Raw genomic sequence first — 19,232 nt, 5'->3', positions numbered from 1 at the left:
AACAGTTATGGAGAAGGTGAGGATGCTTTGTATGATGGCCTGGTAGAAACGGAGCAGGAGATGTTTTCTGACTCTGTATTTTTTGAGCTGGCTTTCATGTGAAAATACATTGACTGGACCAGAACAAGCACAGATTATAACGGTAAGGCGTTTGAATATGTTCACTGTAGTGCATGAAACCTGTTGAACACAGCAGGTATTGTTCAAAGCATTCTTGTTCAAAGCCTGTCAATATGTAATTATTGTAGTAACATCGATAGACGTTAACATGACAATAGTTTGTTACTGTTCGTGCGAGTGAGCCTCAAAGATCTAGCTGTAAATTAAATCAGTGGTTTTTAGAGAATGGTTTGTCATTTTAGTGATCTGACATAATGCACTCTAGCTGATGTAATATTGCCTCATATGTATCTGTCACAGACAGCTATGTACCAGCTGAGCTCAGAATTTATACACAGAGTAGCTTCAGTGTATGTTTGGTGCATGCTTATTATATGTGTGTGTGTGTACACGTGTGTGTCTGTGAGAAACTCCCACTCAGGGCAATCCCTTAACGGGTCGAATCGGAATTTGAAACACAACGCAGAGCAATACGAGACCGGTTACATGTGCATTTTTACAAACTAACCCTCAAAATGCCTCCTAAATGTTATACTAATCAATATCTTGTTTTTCTCTCATTCAAACAACACAGGGGCATTGGGAATAATGTTTCTCAAAGTCACTCTCTTCTTCCTCTGTCTTCTGGGTCAAATCATACCTTCCAGGAGACAATTCCTGTGTCCACCTACGGGTGGCTGCAATTAGAAACTGGCCCCCGTAAATGTCCAAACCCCCCCTCCCTATGCTTGCACCTTGCACCCATATTGAGCTGTACTGTACTGTACCCATTCTGCAATCTGTTAATAAAATGTTTCAATCAATCAATGAAACAGTGAAACAGGTAGGAAAATGTGTCTCCTAGCAGGTGCATGCTGTTGCTCTGATCACAGAGCCTCTTATAATAAGAGGTGGTGTGCCCCCTAGTGTTCAAACATAAATACCACACCATTACCATAAATAATAGAATTTCTAACATGTCGGTTTTGGCTTCTACATAAAGCATTGATACACCACACTGCCACAGTCTTGGGCTGCCCATAGCAGTCATCATGGAAACCGCGAGGCAGACAGAACTGTAGACATTTTCAAGAAGACATTTTCAAAGAAGCAACAGAGGTCATGTTACCATTCCATCAATAGTCTAAAACCAATAAACCCGGGGCCCCATTATATAATTTAGTCACGTAGCAGTCAGTCTACAAAAAGACACCAGATGGCAGTATACTATAGAAGACAGGAAGAAAGTAGTGAAAAGACACAAGTTCATGGAAAAGGAGTGGAATCCATATAATTATTAACTTAGCCCCGGGGTCCTTGGTTGCCTTAACCCTTTCACTACCGCACTACAAAGGGTTAACCCTTTCACTACCACACTACAGAAGGTTAACCCCTTCTCTGGTTAAGCTTCACGTCACGGTCCCCTTTCCCGTCTGAGGAGGAGATGTGATCGATGCCCGTGGCTTGGAGAGTGGAAGATGGGTCACTCTGGTGTCAGGAGTGGCACCGTGGGACCCTGACCAACACCAACGGAACAGGCCCACTTGTGTTCCGCCAAGCGCTCCTGGAGACGTGTCTCTGTCCAGCCCACATCAAACTATCTGCAGCGCGGACATTCCAACCTGTAGACGACGGCACTCTTGCAGTTAATTAAATGATTAGCTTGGTATTCGCTGCAGAGTCCCAAGAAAGACTTTGTGATGTACTTCTGCAGTCATTCAGATTCCTCTATTGTCACGTCGTTGATTGATTGATTGATTGAAAACTTTATTAACAGATTGCAGAATGGGTACAATACAGTACAGCTCAATACACACAATTGTTAAGGGGATGCAGACCAGAGAAAGACTTTCGTCTTGTTTACATCAGGGTCCCCCATTTTCAATTCATCAGGACATATATGACATACATGACATACAGATAGTCAGTACTGCTACATCTATACATTTATGACATACCAGATTTGCAAATACAGTACTGTTTGTGATACAGAAGGAGTCAAGAAAAGGGAGTATATACATTTGACGTAGAAACTGTACATTGGAGGAGGTTGGGTGGGGGGGGTTGGGTACACTGGGATATTGACAACCATACTGGGTAATTTACATTGGAGGTGGTTGGGGGGGGGGGGGGGGGGGCACACTGTATAAACAAGCAAAACTGTACATTGAGGGGGGGGAGACTCTGTACAAACAAACAAAATTGTACATTGGACTATTGACAAAACCATACTAGGTAAATGACTGTACATTGGAGGGGGTTGGGTTAGGATATTTACAGGGGCCAGTGTTGAATTGCAGTCTCCCGTAGGTGTCTCTTGAGAGAGGTTTTGAAAGTGGGTAGTGATCCACATTCCTTTACAGCTTTGGGTAGGGCGTTCCACATTGATGTGGCATAATTGCGAAACGTGTTTAGTCCCTTATTTGAGCCGAATCTGGGTTTAACATGATTTGTGGAGCTCCCTCTGGTGTTGTGATCGTGGTATTCACTGACCTTTGGGAAGTATTTTGCCATGTACATGGGTACCTTGGTCGTGTAGTGTATCTTGTAGACCAGGCCCATTGCAAGTTGCTGTACTCTGTCATCTACTCTAAGCCATCCTAGGTTGTCAAAGTGGGCAGGGGTGAGGTGGGTTCTAGGAGTAAGGTCAAGCAGTAGTCTGACCAGTTTGTTTTGAGATGTTTGTAATTTTGTTTTTAGCGCCTTTGAGGTGCTTTGGTACCATGAGGTGCAAGCATAGTCGTAGTACCCCTGAATGAGTGCTCCTGCCAGAGTCTTCAGGGTATTCTTGTTTACCAGAGAGGAGATCCGGTACAAGAATCGAGTTCGTTGGTTGACTTTTTTTATTACATTGGATGCCATTTTGTCACAGGAGAGATTAGCCTCTAGGATGGAACCCAGGTAGGTAATTTCATCTTTCCTTGTGACAATATTGTCACCCACTGTAACTGAGAAGCCGTCGGTCTTGCTGAGTTTGTTATTTGAACCGAAGAGAATGGACTCTGTTTTGCCCATGTGTAATGATAGTTTGTTATCAGCGAGCCATATGCAGATTCTGCCTAGTTCCGAGCTGAGGGTTTTTTCAACCTGTAACTTGTTCTTGTCAGAGACCAGCAGGGCTGAGTCGTCCGCAAACAGGAACAAGTTGCAGTCACAAGCTGACGACATGTCATTTGCATAAATTAGGAACAGTAGCGGTCCTAGTATGCTTCCTTGTGGAACACCACAGCTCACTGTGAGAGGGGGGGATAGGGTACCGTTTACCTCCACCATCTGTTCCCTCCCCTCAAGGTAGGATTGCATCCAGCTCACTGATAGACTATCAAAACCAATTGCTTTTAGCTTGTCAATCAGAATGGAGTGATTGACCGTGTCAAAGGCCTTTTGTAGGTCCAGCATGACCATGCCGCAGTATTTGCCTGCGTCCACCTCTTGTTTGATGTGGTCATTCAAATAGAGAAGGCATGTGTCAGTGGAGTGGGATGTTCTGAAGCCAGATTGGAATTCGTAGATTAGATTTTTTTCCGCTAGGTACTTTTCGACCTGTTCGTAGACTATTTTTTCCATGACTTTCGAGATGGAGGTGAGAATAGAAACAGGGCGGTAGTTGCCTGGGTCTAATTTGCTGCCCTTTTTGTGCAGAGGGGTCACCCTCGCAATTTTGAAGTCCTTGGGGACGTGTCCCTGTTTTATGGAGAGGTTTATTATGTGTGTGATGATTGGGGTGATGGCGGCTGCTGAGTCTCTGAGGAATTTGGAGGGGATGTTGTCATGGCCAGTGGCCTTGTTAGGTTGGAGGGCGCTCAGTTTATTGAGTACCTCATCTGTTGTTACCATTTCCAGTACCGTTACCGTTCAGTGCCTTACAGCAAAGAAACAGTGCAATTCACTTTGTTGTGGTTCCTCAACCATAGCAGCATCCAATCATATAAATACAATGCAATTTGCATAGAATACAAATAAGATAAAATATGACTAAAATAAACATGACTATATACTGGCCACATTTGAAAGAACCGTTGGGCTTGTTCTTTTTTCTTTTCTTTTATATATATATATCTTTTATTGGTGAAACATATGGTGGTGCAGAGAAGCAAAGGTTGATTATCAATATATAACATATCACCATGATTCTTTTTTTGCTTTTATGGGACGTGACGAGACACGGACAGGACTGAACTTGAACAGGGACGAGAAAAAACAATAAAGACAAAAACTAAACTAAATCGAAAACAGGCAAAAAGAAAGCAAAAAAATTATAAATAAAATTTAATTAAAATAATAATAAATAACCAGGATAAAATATACAGTGGGGCGGAGTTTACAACAGAGTATCTGAGGTGCTCACCTCAGAGAAGGAGTATTTATTTAGGATCAGTATTTATTTATTCCCCGTTGGGCTTGTTCTGTTGGCTGGGAGAGGACTGTGGACCAACTTACTGTATCTCCTATAGGGTGCGATTAAAGCTAATGACTGTTCTGTAGAAATGTCATGTAAAGTTTCCTCACGTTGAATGATACTCCACTTCATCAGATGACTCCTGTTAAGAGTGCTTTGTCACCAAATACAGCAGAGAACATGAAACACATTATAAGAAAGATCTATTATTAGAAATGAAACTTGACATCTTTACAGAACCGCCAGACATTAGCTTTAAGAGGAGCCACATTTAGGCCCTTGGCCCTCAACAGGTTGGGGCACCCTTGCTTTAAGGTATCCCATTGACCATATTGATATGGATGAACAGCAACTTCCTCCAACTAAACAGCAAAAAAACTGAGGCACTTCTCATTGGCACCCCTCACCAGGTTCAGTCTTCATCCATATCACATCTCACCTTTGACAGCCAGGTAATCCCCCTCTCCCCCTCAGTCACAAATCTGGGGGTTCGATTTAACCCCCACCTGACCTGCAACATCCACATAAAACACCTCTGCAAGACCTAATTTTATCACCTAAAAAATATATCAAAACTCCGCCCCACTCTAACCCTGTCAGACGCAGAGAAGCTTGTCCGTGCCTTTATCTCCTCAAGACTGGACTACTGTAACGGACTCTTCATCGGGATTCCTGGCAAGAGCATCCAAGAGCTGCAATACATCCAGAACAGCGCTGCCAGGATCCTGATGAGAGTCCGTAAACACGATCACATAACCCCCATCCTCCACTCACTACACTGGCTCCCCGTCTCATCCCGGATCAATTACAAAATTCTGATGCTCGCCCCTAACTGCATAAACGGACATGCACCCCTGTAAAGGCCGAATGAGTGTTTTTTGTTATGGATTAATATTATTATTATTAATATTATTATTATAATTATTATTATTATTATTATTACCAATAGAAGGTTACGATTTATGGGAATGTTACGATTTATAGAAGGTTATGATTTAAGGGAATGTTATGATTATCTGTGTAGCCAGTTTGGTGGACTCTGTTGTACTGTGGGTGGATCACCTGGATCACCTGGATCACCTGGATCACCTGGATCAGCCCACGGCGCGGCGGAGATCATTAAATAGGTGATAGGAATCAGCTGTTGGGCTGTAGCACGGGGAACGCATAATATTTTCTGACCGCTTCGGGACGTTTCCGGATGCTTATAGAACGCTTCGGGAACGCTTTAGAATAGTTTTATCTTAGGAAACACTTTGAGCAATTAGAACCACGGTTATAGGACGCTTTAGGATCGCTTTGATCACCTCTCCCATGTAACCTACATTTTCTAAATAAATCGGATCACCACGTCGGTATCTGATAACGGAACTCAATGTGTGGAGAGACTATTCTTTGGATGGAGCGCGTATGGAATCACTCCCCGTCTACCAGGAAGCGCACACAGGCAGGTGCCGCTACAACCCCTCTACCTTCAGGAACTCATCACTCCACAATCCTCCACCTGTACCCTCAGATCTGCAGGTAGCCTGCTCCTTCAGGTCCCCAGTACCAGGCTCTGCACCCTGGGGGACCCTCAGATCTGCAGGTAGCCTGCTCCTTCAGGTCCCCAGTACCCGGCTCTGCACCCTGGGGGACCCTCAGATCTGCAGGTAGCCTGCTCCTTCAGGTCCCCAGTACCCGGCTCTGCACCCTGGGGGACCCTCAGATCTGCAGGTAGCCTGCTCCTTCAGGTCCCCAGTACCCGGCTCTGCACCCTGGGGGACCCTCAGATCTGCAGGTAGCCTGCTCCTTCAGGTCCCCAGTACCCGGCTCTGCACCATGGGGGACCCTCAGATCTGCAGGTAGCCTGCTCCTTCAGGTCCCCAGTACCCGGCTCTGCACCCTGGGGGACCCTCAGATCTGCAGGTAGCCTGCTCCTTCAGGTCCCCAGTACCAGGCTCTGCACCCTGGGGGACCCTCAGATCTGCAGGTAGCCTGCTCCTTCAGGTCCCCAGTACCAGGCTCTGCACCCTGGGGGACCCTCAGATCTGCAGGTAGCCTGCTCCTCCGGGTCCCCAGTACCAGGCTCTGCACCCTGGGGGACCCTCAGATCTGCAGGTAGCCTGCTCCTTCAGGTCCCCAGTACCCGGCTCTGCACCATGGGGGACCCTCAGATCTGCAGGTAGCCTGCTCCTCCTTCAGGTCCCCAGTACCCGGCTCTGCACCATGGGGGACCCTCAGATCTGCAGGTAGCCTGCTCCTTCAGGTCCCCAGTACCCGGCTCTGCACCCTGGGGGACCCTCAGATCTGCAGGTAGCCTGCTCCTTCAGGTCCCCAGTACCCGGCTCTGCACCATGGGGGACCCTCAGATCTGCAGGTAGCCTGCTCCTCCTTCAGGTCCCCAGTACCAGGCTCTGCACCCTGGGGGACCCTCAGATCTGCAGGTAGCCTGCTCCTTCAGGTCCCCAGTACCAGGCTCTGCACCCTGGGGGACCCTCAGATCTGTAGGTAGCCTGCTCCTTCAGGTCCCCAGTACCAGGTTCTGCACCCTGGGGGACCCTCAGATCTGTAGGTAGCCTGCTCCTTCAGGTCCCCAGTACCAGGCTCTGCACCCTGGGGGACCCTCAGATCTGCAGGTAGCCTGCTCCTTCAGGTCCCCAGTACCCGGCTCTGCACCATGGGTGACCCAGCCTTCTGCACGGCTGCACCACGCCTGTGGAACAGCCTCCCCATCCAGCTGAGGGCACCACAGAGCCTGGACTCTTTTAAAACAGGCCTGAAAACCCATCTGTTTAAAAAGGCCTTTGACTGTTAGCTTTTTCTTTTTCTTTTCTTGTGTTGTTGTTTTAAATTTTCTGTTTATACTATGTTTTTAAAACTATGTTCTATTTTTATCTTGTTTTTATTCTGTATTTTATTTGTTTTACTAATAACTATTTTATTTTTCAACTATGTTTTAACCCTGTAGCACTTTGGGATCCCAGCGAACAAAAAGTGCAATACAAATTCAATTTATTATTATTATTATTCTTATTATTCTTATTATTCTTATTCTTATTCTTATTCTTATTCTTATTCTTATTATTATTCTTATTATTATTCTTATTATTATTATTATTATTATTATTATTATTATTATTATTATTATTATTATTATTATTATTATTATTATTATTATTATTATTATTATTATTCACACAGCAGCCATTTGGCTGTTGTACCATGCTCAGGTTGGGATTCCTTCCTTACATTTTTTCTTTCATGAGTGGGAACTGGTGGAGAGGAATCCCAACCTGATCACGACATAAGAGCAAAATGGCCACCGTGTGAATATAGTCAATTTCCAGGAAACATTTGAATGAAGTTGTACATGATTTGATATCTTTACTTTTGTCTTGCCTTGTTGTCTTATTGTTATGATTTTACATGTATGATTATATATATATATTAATTGTTTTGCTTATTTCTGTATGTAACTCAACGTGACTGTAAATGAGGGAAACCTCAGTTGCCTTTTGAGTTTAAATAAAGGTTTGAAATGAAAGTAATATATGTTTGACCACGTGTCTCAGTGTGTTGCTTTGTGAAGCCCCACCTGTTACACTGGTAGCTGTTCACCTTGTTGTGACCTGACTGGAGTTCAGACTTCATAGTTTATCCACTTTTCATCTTGGCTGCATTTTGGTCAATAATTAAACCAGCACAGATTAGAGAGAGAGGCATATAGCCGATAGTTAAGAGGAGTCGAAAACTACCTTTGAAATCTTTATTAGGATTCAAGTGAAATGTATAGAAATGTCAGTCATCAATCATCCGCAAAAAGGTCTAGGAAATACCATAACACTGTGCAAATCTGATCAGATGAAAAAAAAAAAAAAAAAAGGATAATCAGTTAAAAAAATCTGTTTGTTAGAAATAAATGCCAAACCGATGAGGATTAATTGCATTAATTCAATCATTACCAGGTGCGTAGCGTGAGTCACTTCTTTCCGTTGTGACACCTGCTCCACAGGTCGCATTTGAACATCTCCGATCTGCACAAAGAAAGTTCAATTAAGTTAAATGGTTAACATTAATATTCAGGTAAAACAGCAACTGTTAAAACGAAGACGGGACAGGAGCACTTGGATTGGTGGCCGGGGTGCAGTCAGTCCCACACCGCAACCCATGTCTGCTCCCGGCTGCCCTTGGGGGGGAAGGACGACGGGATGGGTCAAGGGTCAGGAGAGAGAGGCCTTTCATTGGCCGCCCATGTTGCATGTTGTGTGTTATGTGTGTTCCTGTGTGTCTCCCATGTTGTGTGTTGTGTGTTCCTGTGTGTCTCCCATGTTGCATGTTGCATGTTGTGTGTGTGTTCCTGTGTGTCTCCCATGTTGCATGTTGTGTGTGTGTTCCTGTGTGTCTCCCATGTTGCATGTTGTGTGTGTGTTCCTGTGTGTCTCCCATGTTGCATGTTGTGTGTTGTGTGTTGTGTGTTGTGTGTGTGTTCCTGTGTGTCTCCCATGTTGCATGTTGTGTGTTGTGTGTGTGTTCCTGTGTGTCTCCCATGTTGCATGTTGTGTGTTGTGTTTGTTCCTGTGTGTCGCCCATGTTGCACGTTGTGTGTGTGTGTGTTCCTGTGTGTCTCCCATGTTGTGTGTTTGTATTCTTGTTTGCTAATAACGACTTCTTCCTTCTCTTATGCTTCGATTGGACAACATTGGGGACGATAAGTCTTTATTATTCGATAAAAAAGATTATAAACAAAGACGGGGAATTAATAACAGCTCTTACCGTGACTCTAATTGGGTCTCAGCCTCACGTAGCTCTTGGCTCAGGCCCTCCGTCAGGGCCGTCACGTAGCTCTTGGCTCAGGCCCTCCGTCAGGGCCGTCACGTAGCTCTTGGCTCAGGCCCTCCGTCAGGGCCGTCACGTAGCTCTTGGCTCAGGCCCTCCGTCAGGGCCGTCACGTAGCTCTTGGCTCAGGCCCTCCGTCAGGGCCGTCACGTAGCTCTTGGCTCAGGCCCTCCGTCAGGGCCGTCACGTAGCTCTTGGCTCAGGCCCTCCGTCAGGGCCGTCACGTAGCTCTTGGCTCAGGCCCTCCGTCAGGGCCGTCACGTAGCTCTTGGCTCAGGCCCTCCGTCAGGGCCGTCACGTAGCTCTTGGCTCAGGCCCTCCGTCACGGCGCATTTGGTGGCACTGTAGAAATGCACATCGGCACTGGTAACTACGCGATGTCCGCTCGTGCTACAACAGAGAGAGAGAGAGATTACGACAGACAGACAGACAGCTGTATTATTGTCAAATAACCGTCTACCGTCTATCCTTGACACCTAGGATAATAAGCATGAAGATAATTATAAGAATAAAACATATTTTAAAATATTGGTCGTATATAAAATGGTATGTTGGCACTCCCGCTGCAGTAACGATAAACACATGCTTGAGAAACGACATAGTTCTAAGGTTATAATTATATGGTTATAGTTACTCTTTACACTTACTGTGTGGCAACGGTGTAACAGTCACTTTAGAGTGACATCCACAGATATGATCAGCTCTAACTAAATTATGAATTGTGCCATGAATTTAAATATTTTAAAATAAATCTTGTGAAAATGTTGTGCAAGCGACACACTTAAAAATGTCCTTGTTATTTAAAAGAAGTCCTCCACACTTAGACCATAGTGTCCCGCCAGCCGCTGGTGTTGCCGCTCAACAGTGGCTCTGGGTGAGCCAGGCCAGCGGTGTCGATGCAGACGGCCACACCCTGGTGCTGGGCTTTGATGGCAGAGAACATGGACAGGACCTCCTCTTCATTGGAGAGGTCAGAGGTCACATTTAAAGGGACCCAGGGTGCCGCTGTGTCTTGGACACTCTGCTGCCAGTTTCAAGTTGTATTCGTCACAAATACGGTACATTAGAGTGAAATGCTTTGGTTCTGTGTGACCCTCCTGAGACTGTGCTTCACAAAACAGCAAAAGACCAAACAATAATACAACATATATAATATATACAAAATTAAAATGTACTAAATGCAAAAATTAGGTAGGAGAGGTATTCCCAAATGTATTCAGAATAAAGTAAGTTTTAAGGCACGACGTGGATGCAGCCAAGTGCCTTAAAACCTACACCTACAAGTTGATTATTTCCGTTTATGCCATGGTCATTTGCCAACAATATAAAATAAAAGCATTTGTAAATCTTTGGTGAAGGTTTTGCACTTGCCATTGTGCGTTTTCCTTCCTGGTTGTTAGTTTATCAAGCTGTGTTTCGCCGTAGTTGAAAACAAGGACAGCTGTGCTCTTGAATGTTGCTATGGTTGCAGGTTGGGTAGCAGATGAATTTAGATTAAACTTGAGCCAAACTATGTGCATTAAACGGTTTTAATGCACACCTGCCGGCCATTCAGAAAAGAGTATTCACCCAGACCATGTTTTTTTCCTTTTCCCTTCCATCAAGAGGTTAATTGACGTACTGTATCCATCTTCTTGATCCTCCAATCACAACTGTTGCTTTCCTCGGACAAACTAATGGAATGAAGAAGAGGGGAATGAAGATAAATATGGACAAGACGAAGGTGATGATAACAGGGAGTGAAGGAGAGAGGATTCAGTCAGGAAGATACCCAGGTGGAGTCTGTGGAAGAGGAGTGGGAGTCAACTCTGTGCGCTGTAGAGAATGTGACAAATGGTGTCACCAAAGATGTTCAGGTTTGGAAAATCTGAGGGGAGTGATGGATTTGAGATGCCCCACGTGTGAGAGGGAAGAGGAGGAGGTGGTTGGAGATGGTGGTCTGGTGGTGGGAGGGAGGTGCTGGAGGAGGTGAAGCAGTTCTGCTATCTGGGAGATGTGATGGACTGTGAGGCGGGAGTGGAACGGGCGGCATTTTCCACACGAGTCGAGGACGCGCATTGCAACGAGCTTTTTCGTGTGACATCACATAAAGACGGAGGTTCAAACGATTTGTTTAAAGGCCAGTTTCTGAATACAGGAGAAAAATGAAGAAAAGGAAGAAAAACATTTTAAATACATTTTGAAACACATTCATACATTATAAACATCCATTGTTTGAAAGAGTTGACTCTTGGTTAAATTCCCATTGTTGGATAATTGTAGCAGAAAAGGTTTTATATCATTATTCGGATTTCTGGGAAATAGAGCTACTCCCTGACCTCTCTCCATGGCTGCTGTATGCATGTTCTCCTATGAGTCGGTACAAGGCCCCCCCCCCCCCCTACCTGGCTGCTGTATGCATGTTCTCCTATGAGTCGGTACAAGGCCCCCCCCTCCCCTACCTGGCTGCTGTATGCATGTTCTCCTATGAGTCGGTACAAGGCCCCCCCCCCCCCCCCTACCTGGCTGCTATATGCATGTTCTCCTATGAGTCGGTACAAGGCCCCCCCCCCCCCCCCCCCCTCCTGGCTGCTGTATGCATGTTCTCCTATGAGTCGGTACAAGGCCCCCCCTCCCCTACCTGGCGCTGTATGCATGTTCTCCTATGAGTCGGTACAAGGCCCCCCCCTCCCCTACCTGGCTGCTGTATGCATGTTCTCCTATGAGTCGGTACAAGGCCCCCCCCCCCCCCCTACCTCGCGCTGTATGCATGTTCTCCCATGAGTCGGTACAAGGCCCCCCCCCTACCTGGCGCTGTATGCATGTTCTCCTATGAGTCGGTACAAGGCCCCCCCCCCCCCTACCTGGCTGCTGTATGCATGTTCTCCTATGAGTCGGTACAAGGCCCCCCCCCCCCCTACCTGGCGCTGTATGCATGTTCTCCTATGAGTCGGTACAAGCCCCCCCCCCCCCCTACCTGGCTGCTGTAGCCATGTTCTCCTATGAGTCGGTACAAGGCCCCCCCCCCCCCCCCCACCTGGCTGCTGTATGCATGTTCTCCTATGAGTCGGTACAAGGCCCCCCCCTCCCCTACCTGGCGCTGTATGCATGTTCTCCTATGAGTCTGTACAAGGCCCCCCCCTCCCCTACCTGGCTGCTGTATGCATGTTCTCCTATGAGTCGGTACAAGGCCCCCCCCCCCCCCTACCTGGCGCAGTATGCATGTTCTCCTATGAGTCGGTACAAGGCCCCCCCCTCCCCTACCTGGTGCTGTATGCATGTTCTCCTATGAGTCGGTACAAGGCCCCCCCCCCTCCCCCACCTGCTGCTGTATGCATGTTCTCCTATGAGTCGGTACAAGGCCCCCCCCCTCCCCTACCTGGCGCTGTATGCATGTTCTCCTATGAGTCGGTACAAGGCCCCCCCCCTCTCCTACCTGGCTGCTGTATGCATGTTCTCCTATGAGTCGGTACAAGGCCCCCCCCTCCCCTACCTGCCGCTGTATGCATGTTCTCCTATGAGTCGGTACAAGCCCCCCCCTCCCCTAGGTGGCGCTGTATGCATGTTCTCCTATGAGTCGGTACAAGGCCCCCCCCCCTCCCCTAGGTGGCTCTATGTTCCCACCCACCAGCTTCCCCACCCTCTAATACAGCCAATTGTATTAGTGTGAATGGCCAGCCAAGCTGGTGACAACGCTGGGAGCTGGACAGGCGAACCCAGTGTCTCCCAGCGTTGGTGACGAACGCAATCTCCGCTACGCCACCTGACCGCTACTTTTAAAACCACTCTCAAAGAGCACCTACGGGAGACTGCAATTCGAAACTGGCCCCTGTAAATGTCCTAACCCAACCCAATAATACACGAGACCCTCTTCTTGGGACCAAGTAAGGTTTCATCGATAATCCAATGTACAGTTACACCCCCACCCACCTCCAATGTACAGTTCCCCCCCCCCCCCACCTACCCAGCCCCCCCCCCCCACCTCTTCCAATGTAGTTTCTTCGTCAAATGTATATACTCTATTTTCTTTTTTTTACTCTTTTTGTATCACAAACAGTACTGTATTTGTAAATCTGGTATGTCATACATGTATAGATGTAGCAGTACTGTCTATCTGTATGTCATGTATGTCATATATGTTATGATGAATTGAAAATGGGGGACCCTGATGTAAACAAGACGAAAGTCTTTCTCTGGTCTGCATCACCTTAACAATTGTGTGTATTGAGCCGTACTGTACTGTACCCATTCTGCAATCTGTTAATAAAGTTTTCAATCAATCAAGCAACACAACACACACTGGGTTTATGGGTCAAACATCATGTTTATTGTCCATAGGGAGAGAGAAGAGTCATATTTCATACCCGTTTTATGACAGAAATAGGCAACAATAAAAGGAACAAAAAAAATAATAGATATCCAACACTGAAGCCAGAGCAGAGACTCTGCAGTTACCACAGCTCACCACTAGAGGGTAGTAAATAGCATATGGCCAAATAACATGGAGTAATATTTCACACCCGTTTTATGATGATGATAATAATAATAATAATAATAATAATAATAAGGAGAGAGAAGAGTGTTAGAGGGGGTTGCCTGGCCCGATACTGATATCAACCGAAAACTATATATGCAGGGTGTCCCCCCCCATTTTGATGCATCAACAAGGCATTCTAAATGTAAACATTATCTGTGCTTCTCCCCTTTTCTTCTCTCCCTCTGGTTCTCACTCTCACTTTCTCTTTTTCGTTCTCTCTTTCCTTCTCTCTCCCTTATTTATTGTAATTTTCCTTGTATACTATTGCTACTGTCATTTTGTATTTTATTTACTTGTATGCATGTACACACATAACCTTGTTTTTGTTGCAGCCCCCCCCCCCCCTCCTTCCCTCAAAAGGCTTCTGCTCTTAGGTCAGGCTGCTTTTGTATATAAGAATTTATAGTAAATAAAGGTTACATTTAGAAAGAAAAAAAAAGTAATTCAAAAGAATCCCCCCCCCCCCCATTTTAATGCCAATACCGGCCAATAATAACGAACATCTCTAATACATTCCCTAAATAAAATATATGCTTCACGAATTTCCCGCAAACCAACACACATTTCAAAACATGAGTGCGCACACCCCTCCCTGACATAGAGCGACACGAGCGAGCGAGCGAGAAAAAGTTATTAAAATGTATTCGTTTCAATCCTGAGCTGCCGGCTGCCGCGAGCGACAGTGAACTGAGCAGCGATGTCGTCACCCCTCAGATATCAGAGTCCCGCCCCTGAACACTTTTTATTGGTCGAGAATCGCAGGCTGCTTTGCCCCCGCGTGCTTCCAGCCCAAGTAACACACACACACACACACACACACTCGGACACGCGCTGCGTCATATCAGGACAGTGTCGTGCGCGATTTCGTCTCCAATTCGCTCGCTCTTTCTTTCTCACGTCACAAACACACTCGCGTCTCGCGCACACACACACACAAATTAAACAGTATGAAATATAATAATTGCCCATGACGTTTGGAGGGGCACAGTGCGCCATCTGGGGGTGGCATGGCCCGCGAATGCCCCCCCCCCATGGCACCGACACGTATGAATTATATTTGAAATTAGATACGATGGTGTCATGTTCTACCATATCTTCATCAATTCTGCTGTGTCTCCACCCCAGTTAACCCTTATCCCTGGATAGAGGTCCTGAGTGAACCTGGTTCTAACTGTATGGAGGAGGGTCACGGTGTCAGAGACAACACTGTAGAAGGACAGAGTACCTGCCTTGTGATCCAGGTACACTCCTATCCTGGAGGACTCAGGGCCTGAGACTTTAGTCTCAACATTATTGTGTCTGAACCAGTACTCTCCTGTACTGATGCAGCTCAAACTCCAGGACTTGTTATTGAGTCCAAACATTGACTCAACACCTGTTCTTTTGATGTCTTTGTAACAGACTGCTGTCTGAACCCTGTAGCCGCTCCACTCTACTTCCCAGTAACAGCGTGCAGACTGACCCTCTCTGCACAACACCTGATGATAAGTGAATCTCTCAGGATGGTCAGTGTAGCGCTGGTTGTTTCCTGTCTGAGTCACCTTCCTGTTCTCCACTGACAGGGACAGCCAGTTCTCCACTGTGTTTGGGTCCAGGGAGAGGGGACAGGCGTCTGGGAGAAAAATACAGGACATCAAATCAGAGCAAATTAACCCTTTCACCGCCGCACTACCAAACGGTTAACCCTTTCACTGCGACAATACACAGGTTAACCCTTTCACTGCCACACAACAGCCGGTTAACCCTTTCACTACCACGCTACAGAAGGTTAACCCTTTACTATCACACTACCAAACGGTTAACCCTCTCACTGCGACAATACACCGAAGGTTAACCCTTTCACTGCCACACAACAGAAGATATTGTATATTTATAATTCTGTATGGGTTTGATATTGTGTATTTATATATCAATTATATCACTACTCCTACAAAAGGTTTTGATTTGATTTGATTTTTATTTGTCACGAACATAGAAACATAAAACAAGTTTAAAAAACAAAAAGGTAAATAGTCAAAGACTATTTCCATACAATAAGTGTTCGAGAAGGAACAGGGGGAAGTAAAACAACTTATCAAGCCCTGCCCCTTCCTTACAATATTTGACATTATAATTTAATAAAAATAAAAATAATATAACAAATAATAAAAATAAAGGTACAGTTTTTATATATCCAAATATCCAAATGAAAGAGAGTGAGAGTCACAGCAGCAGAGTCTCTCTGAACTGTGTGGAGAGTGAGAGTCTCAGCAGCTGAGTCTCTCTGAACTGTGTGGAGAGTGAGAGTCTCAGCAGCTGAGTCTCTCTGAACTGTGTGGAGAATGAGAGTCTCAGCAGCAGAGTCTCTCTGAACTGTGTGGAGAGTGAGAGTCTCAGCTGAGTCTCTGAACTGTGTGGAGAGTGTGAGTCTCAGCTGAGTCTCTGAACTGTGTGGAGAGTGAGAGTCTCAGCAGAGTCTCTGAACTGTGTGGAGAGTGAGAGTCTCAGCAGAGTCTCTGAACTGTGTGGAGAGTGAGAGTTTCAGCAGAGTCTCTCTGAACTGTGTGGAGAGTGAGAGTCTCAGCAGAGTCTCTGAACTGTGTGGAGAGTGAGAGTCTCAGCTGAGTCTCTCTGAACTGTGTGGAGAGTGAGAGTCTCAGCAGAGTCTCTCTGAACTGTGTGGAGAGTGAGAGTCTCAGCTGAGTCTCTCTGAACTGTGTAGAGAGTGAGAGTCTCAGCTGAGTCTCTCTGAACTGTGTGGAGAGTGAGAGTCTCAGCAGAGTCTCTCTGAACTGTGTGGAGAGTGAGAGTCTCAGCAGAGTCTCTCTGAACTGTGTGGAGAGTGTGAGTCTCAGCAGAGTCTCTCTGAACTGTGTGGAGAGTGAGAGTCTCAGCTGAGTCTCTCTGAACTGTGTGGAGAGTGAGAGTCTCAGCAGAGTCTCTCTGAACTGTGTGGAGAGTGAGAGTCTCAGCAGCTGAGTCTCTCTGAACTGTGTGGAGAGTGAGAGTCTCAGCAGAGTCTCTGAACTGTGTGGCGAGTGAGAGTCTCAGCAGAGTCTCTCTGAACTGTGTGGAGAGTGAGAGTCTCAGCTGAGTATCTCTGAACTGTGTGGAGAGTGAGAGTCTCAGCAGAGTCTCTCTGAACTGTGTAGAGAGTGAGAGTCTCAGCAGAGTCTCTGAACTGTGTGGAGAGTGAGAGTCTCAGCTGAGTCTCTCTGAACTGTGTGGAGAGCGAGAGTCTCAGCAGCTGAGTCTCTCTGAACTGTGTGGAGAGTGAGTCTCAGCAGCTGAGTCTCTCTGAACTGTGTGGAGAGTGAGAGTGTCAGCAGCAGAGTCTCTCTGAACTGTGTGGAGAGTGAGAGTCTCAGCTGAGTCTCTGAACTGTGTGGAGAGTGTGAGTCTCAGCAGCTGAGTCTCTCTGAACTGTGTGGAGAGTGAGAGTCACAGCAGCAGAGTCTCTCTGAACTGTGTGGAGAGTGAGAGTCTCAGCAGAGTCTCTCTGAACTGTGTGGAGAGTGAGAGTCTCAGCAGCAGAGTCTCTCCGAACTGTGTGGAGAGTGAGAGTCTCAGCAGCTGAGTCTCTCTGAACTGTGTGGAGAGTGTGAGTCTCAGCTGAGTCTCTCTGAACTGTGTGGAGAGTGTGAGTCTCAGCTGAGTCTCTCTGAACTGTGTGGAGAGTGAGAGTCTCAGCTGAGTCTCTCTGAACTGTGTGGAGAGTGAGAGACTCAGCTGAGTCTCTCTGAACTGTGTGGAGAGTGTGAGTCTCAGCAGAGTCTCTCTGAACTGTGTGGAGAGTGAGAGTCTCAGCTGAGTCTCTGAACTGTGTGGAGAGTGTGAGTCTCAGCTGAGTCTCTGAACTGTGTGGAGAGTGAGAGTCTCAGCTGAGTCTCTCTGAACTGTGTGGAGAGTGAGAGTCTCAGAAGAGTCTCTGAACTGTGTGGAGAGTGAGAGTCTCAGCAGCAGAGTCTCTGAACTGTGTGGAGAGTGAGAGTCTCAGCTGAGTCTCTGAACTGTGTGGAGAGTGAGAGTCTCAGCAGTGTCTCTCTGAACTGTGTGGAGAGTGAGAGTCTCAGCTAAGTATCTCTGAACTGTGTGGAGAGTGAGAGTCTCAGCAGAGTCTCTCTGAACCGTGTGGAGAGTGAGAGTCTCAGCAGAGTCTCTCTGAACTGTGTGGAGAGTGTGAGTCTCAGCAGAGTCTCTCTGAACTGTGTGGAGAGTGAGAGTCTCAGCAGAGTCTCTCTGAACTGTGTGGAGAGTGAGAGTCTCAGCAGAGTCTCTCTGAACTGTGTGGAGAGTGAGAGTCTCAGCAGAGTCTCTCTGAACTGTGTGGAGAGTGAGAGTCTCAGCAGAGTCTCTGAACTGTGTGGAGAGTGTGAGTCTCAGCAGCTGAGTCTCTCTGAACTGTGTGGAGAGTGAGAGTCACAGCAGCAGAATCTCTCTGAACTGTGTGGAGAATGAGAGTCTCAGCAGCTGAGTCTCTCTGAACTGTGTGGAGAGTGAGAGTCTCAGCTGAGTCTCTCTGAACTGTGTGGAGAGTGAGAGTCTCAGCAGAGTCTCTGAACTGTGTGGAGAGTGAGAGTCTCAGCTGAGTCTCTCTGAACTGTGTTGAGAGTGAGAGTATCAGCAGCAGAGTCTCTCTGAACTGTGTGGAGAGTGAGAGTCTCAGCAGCTGAGTCTCTCTGAACTGTGTGGAGAGTGAGAGTCTCAGCAGCTGAGTCTCTCTGAACTGTGTGGAGAGTGTGAGTCTCAGCTGAGTCTCTCTGAACTGTGTGGAGAGTGAGAGTCTCAGCAGCAGAGTCTCTCTGAACTGTGTGGAGAGTGTGAGTCTCAGCTGAGTCTCTCTGAACTGTGTGGAGAGTGAGAGTCTCAGCAGCAGAGTCTCTCCGAACTGTGTGGAGAGTGAGAGTCTCAGCAGCTGAGTCTCTCTGAACTGTGTGGAGAGTGAGAGTCTCAGCAGAGTCTCTCTGAACTGTGTGGAGAGTGTGAGTCTCAGCTGAGTCTCTCTGAACTGTGTGGAGAGTGTGAGTCTCAGCTGAGTCTCTCTGAACTGTGTGGAGAGTGAGAGTCTCAGCTGAGTCTCTCTGAACTGTGTGGAGAGTGAGAGTCTCAGCTGAGTCTCTCTGAACTGTGTGGAGAGTGTGAGTCTCAGCAGAGTCTCTCTGAACTGTGTGGAGAGTGAGAGTCTCAGCTGAGTCTCTGAACTGTGTGGAGAGTGTGAGTCTCAGCTGAGTCTCTGAACTGTGTGGAGAGTGAGAGTCTCAGCTGAGTCTCTCTGAACTGTGTGGAGAATGAGAGTCTCAGAAGAGTCTCTGAACTGTGTGGAGAGTGAGAGTCTCAGCAGCAGAGTCTCTGAACTGTGTGGAGAGTGAGAGTCTCAGCTGAGTCTCTGAACTGTGTGGAGAGTGAGAGTCTCAGCAGCTG

The 19,232-nt window shown here is 46.8% G+C and overlaps 2 protein-coding genes across 2 annotated transcripts in view; both read right to left on the bottom strand.

The window, feature by feature from the left end:
- The window catches only part of LOC311226661 (upstream stimulatory factor 1-like), a gene marked incomplete at its 5' end in the record, with an annotated part of 61,134 nt that extends 53,003 nt beyond the window's left edge, over window positions 1–8,131 (bottom strand). Inside the window, one exon of the mRNA XM_084312077.1 lies at window positions 8,076–8,131. Within this exon, the coding sequence (XP_084168203.1) occupies window positions 8,076–8,131 (56 nt within the window). The remainder of the gene's footprint in view (window positions 1–8,075) is intronic.
- A 5,468-nt stretch (window positions 8,132–13,599) lies between these two features.
- The window catches only part of LOC311232161 (stonustoxin subunit alpha-like), a 112,081-nt gene continuing 106,448 nt past the window's right edge, over window positions 13,600–19,232 (bottom strand). The window contains exon 6 of the mRNA XM_084318861.1: window positions 13,600–15,444. Coding sequence (XP_084174987.1) covers window positions 14,918–15,444 — 527 coding nt within the window. The 3' untranslated portion in view covers window positions 13,600–14,917. The remainder of the gene's footprint in view (window positions 15,445–19,232) is intronic.

Source organism: Notolepis coatsorum, assembly GCF_963971535.1.
Source record: "Notolepis coatsorum genome assembly, chromosome: 1".
NCBI lineage: Eukaryota > Metazoa > Chordata > Actinopteri > Aulopiformes > Paralepididae > Notolepis > Notolepis coatsorum.
Note: the sequence above shows the minus strand (reverse complement) of the source record. Positions and strands in the feature narration are given on the sequence as shown.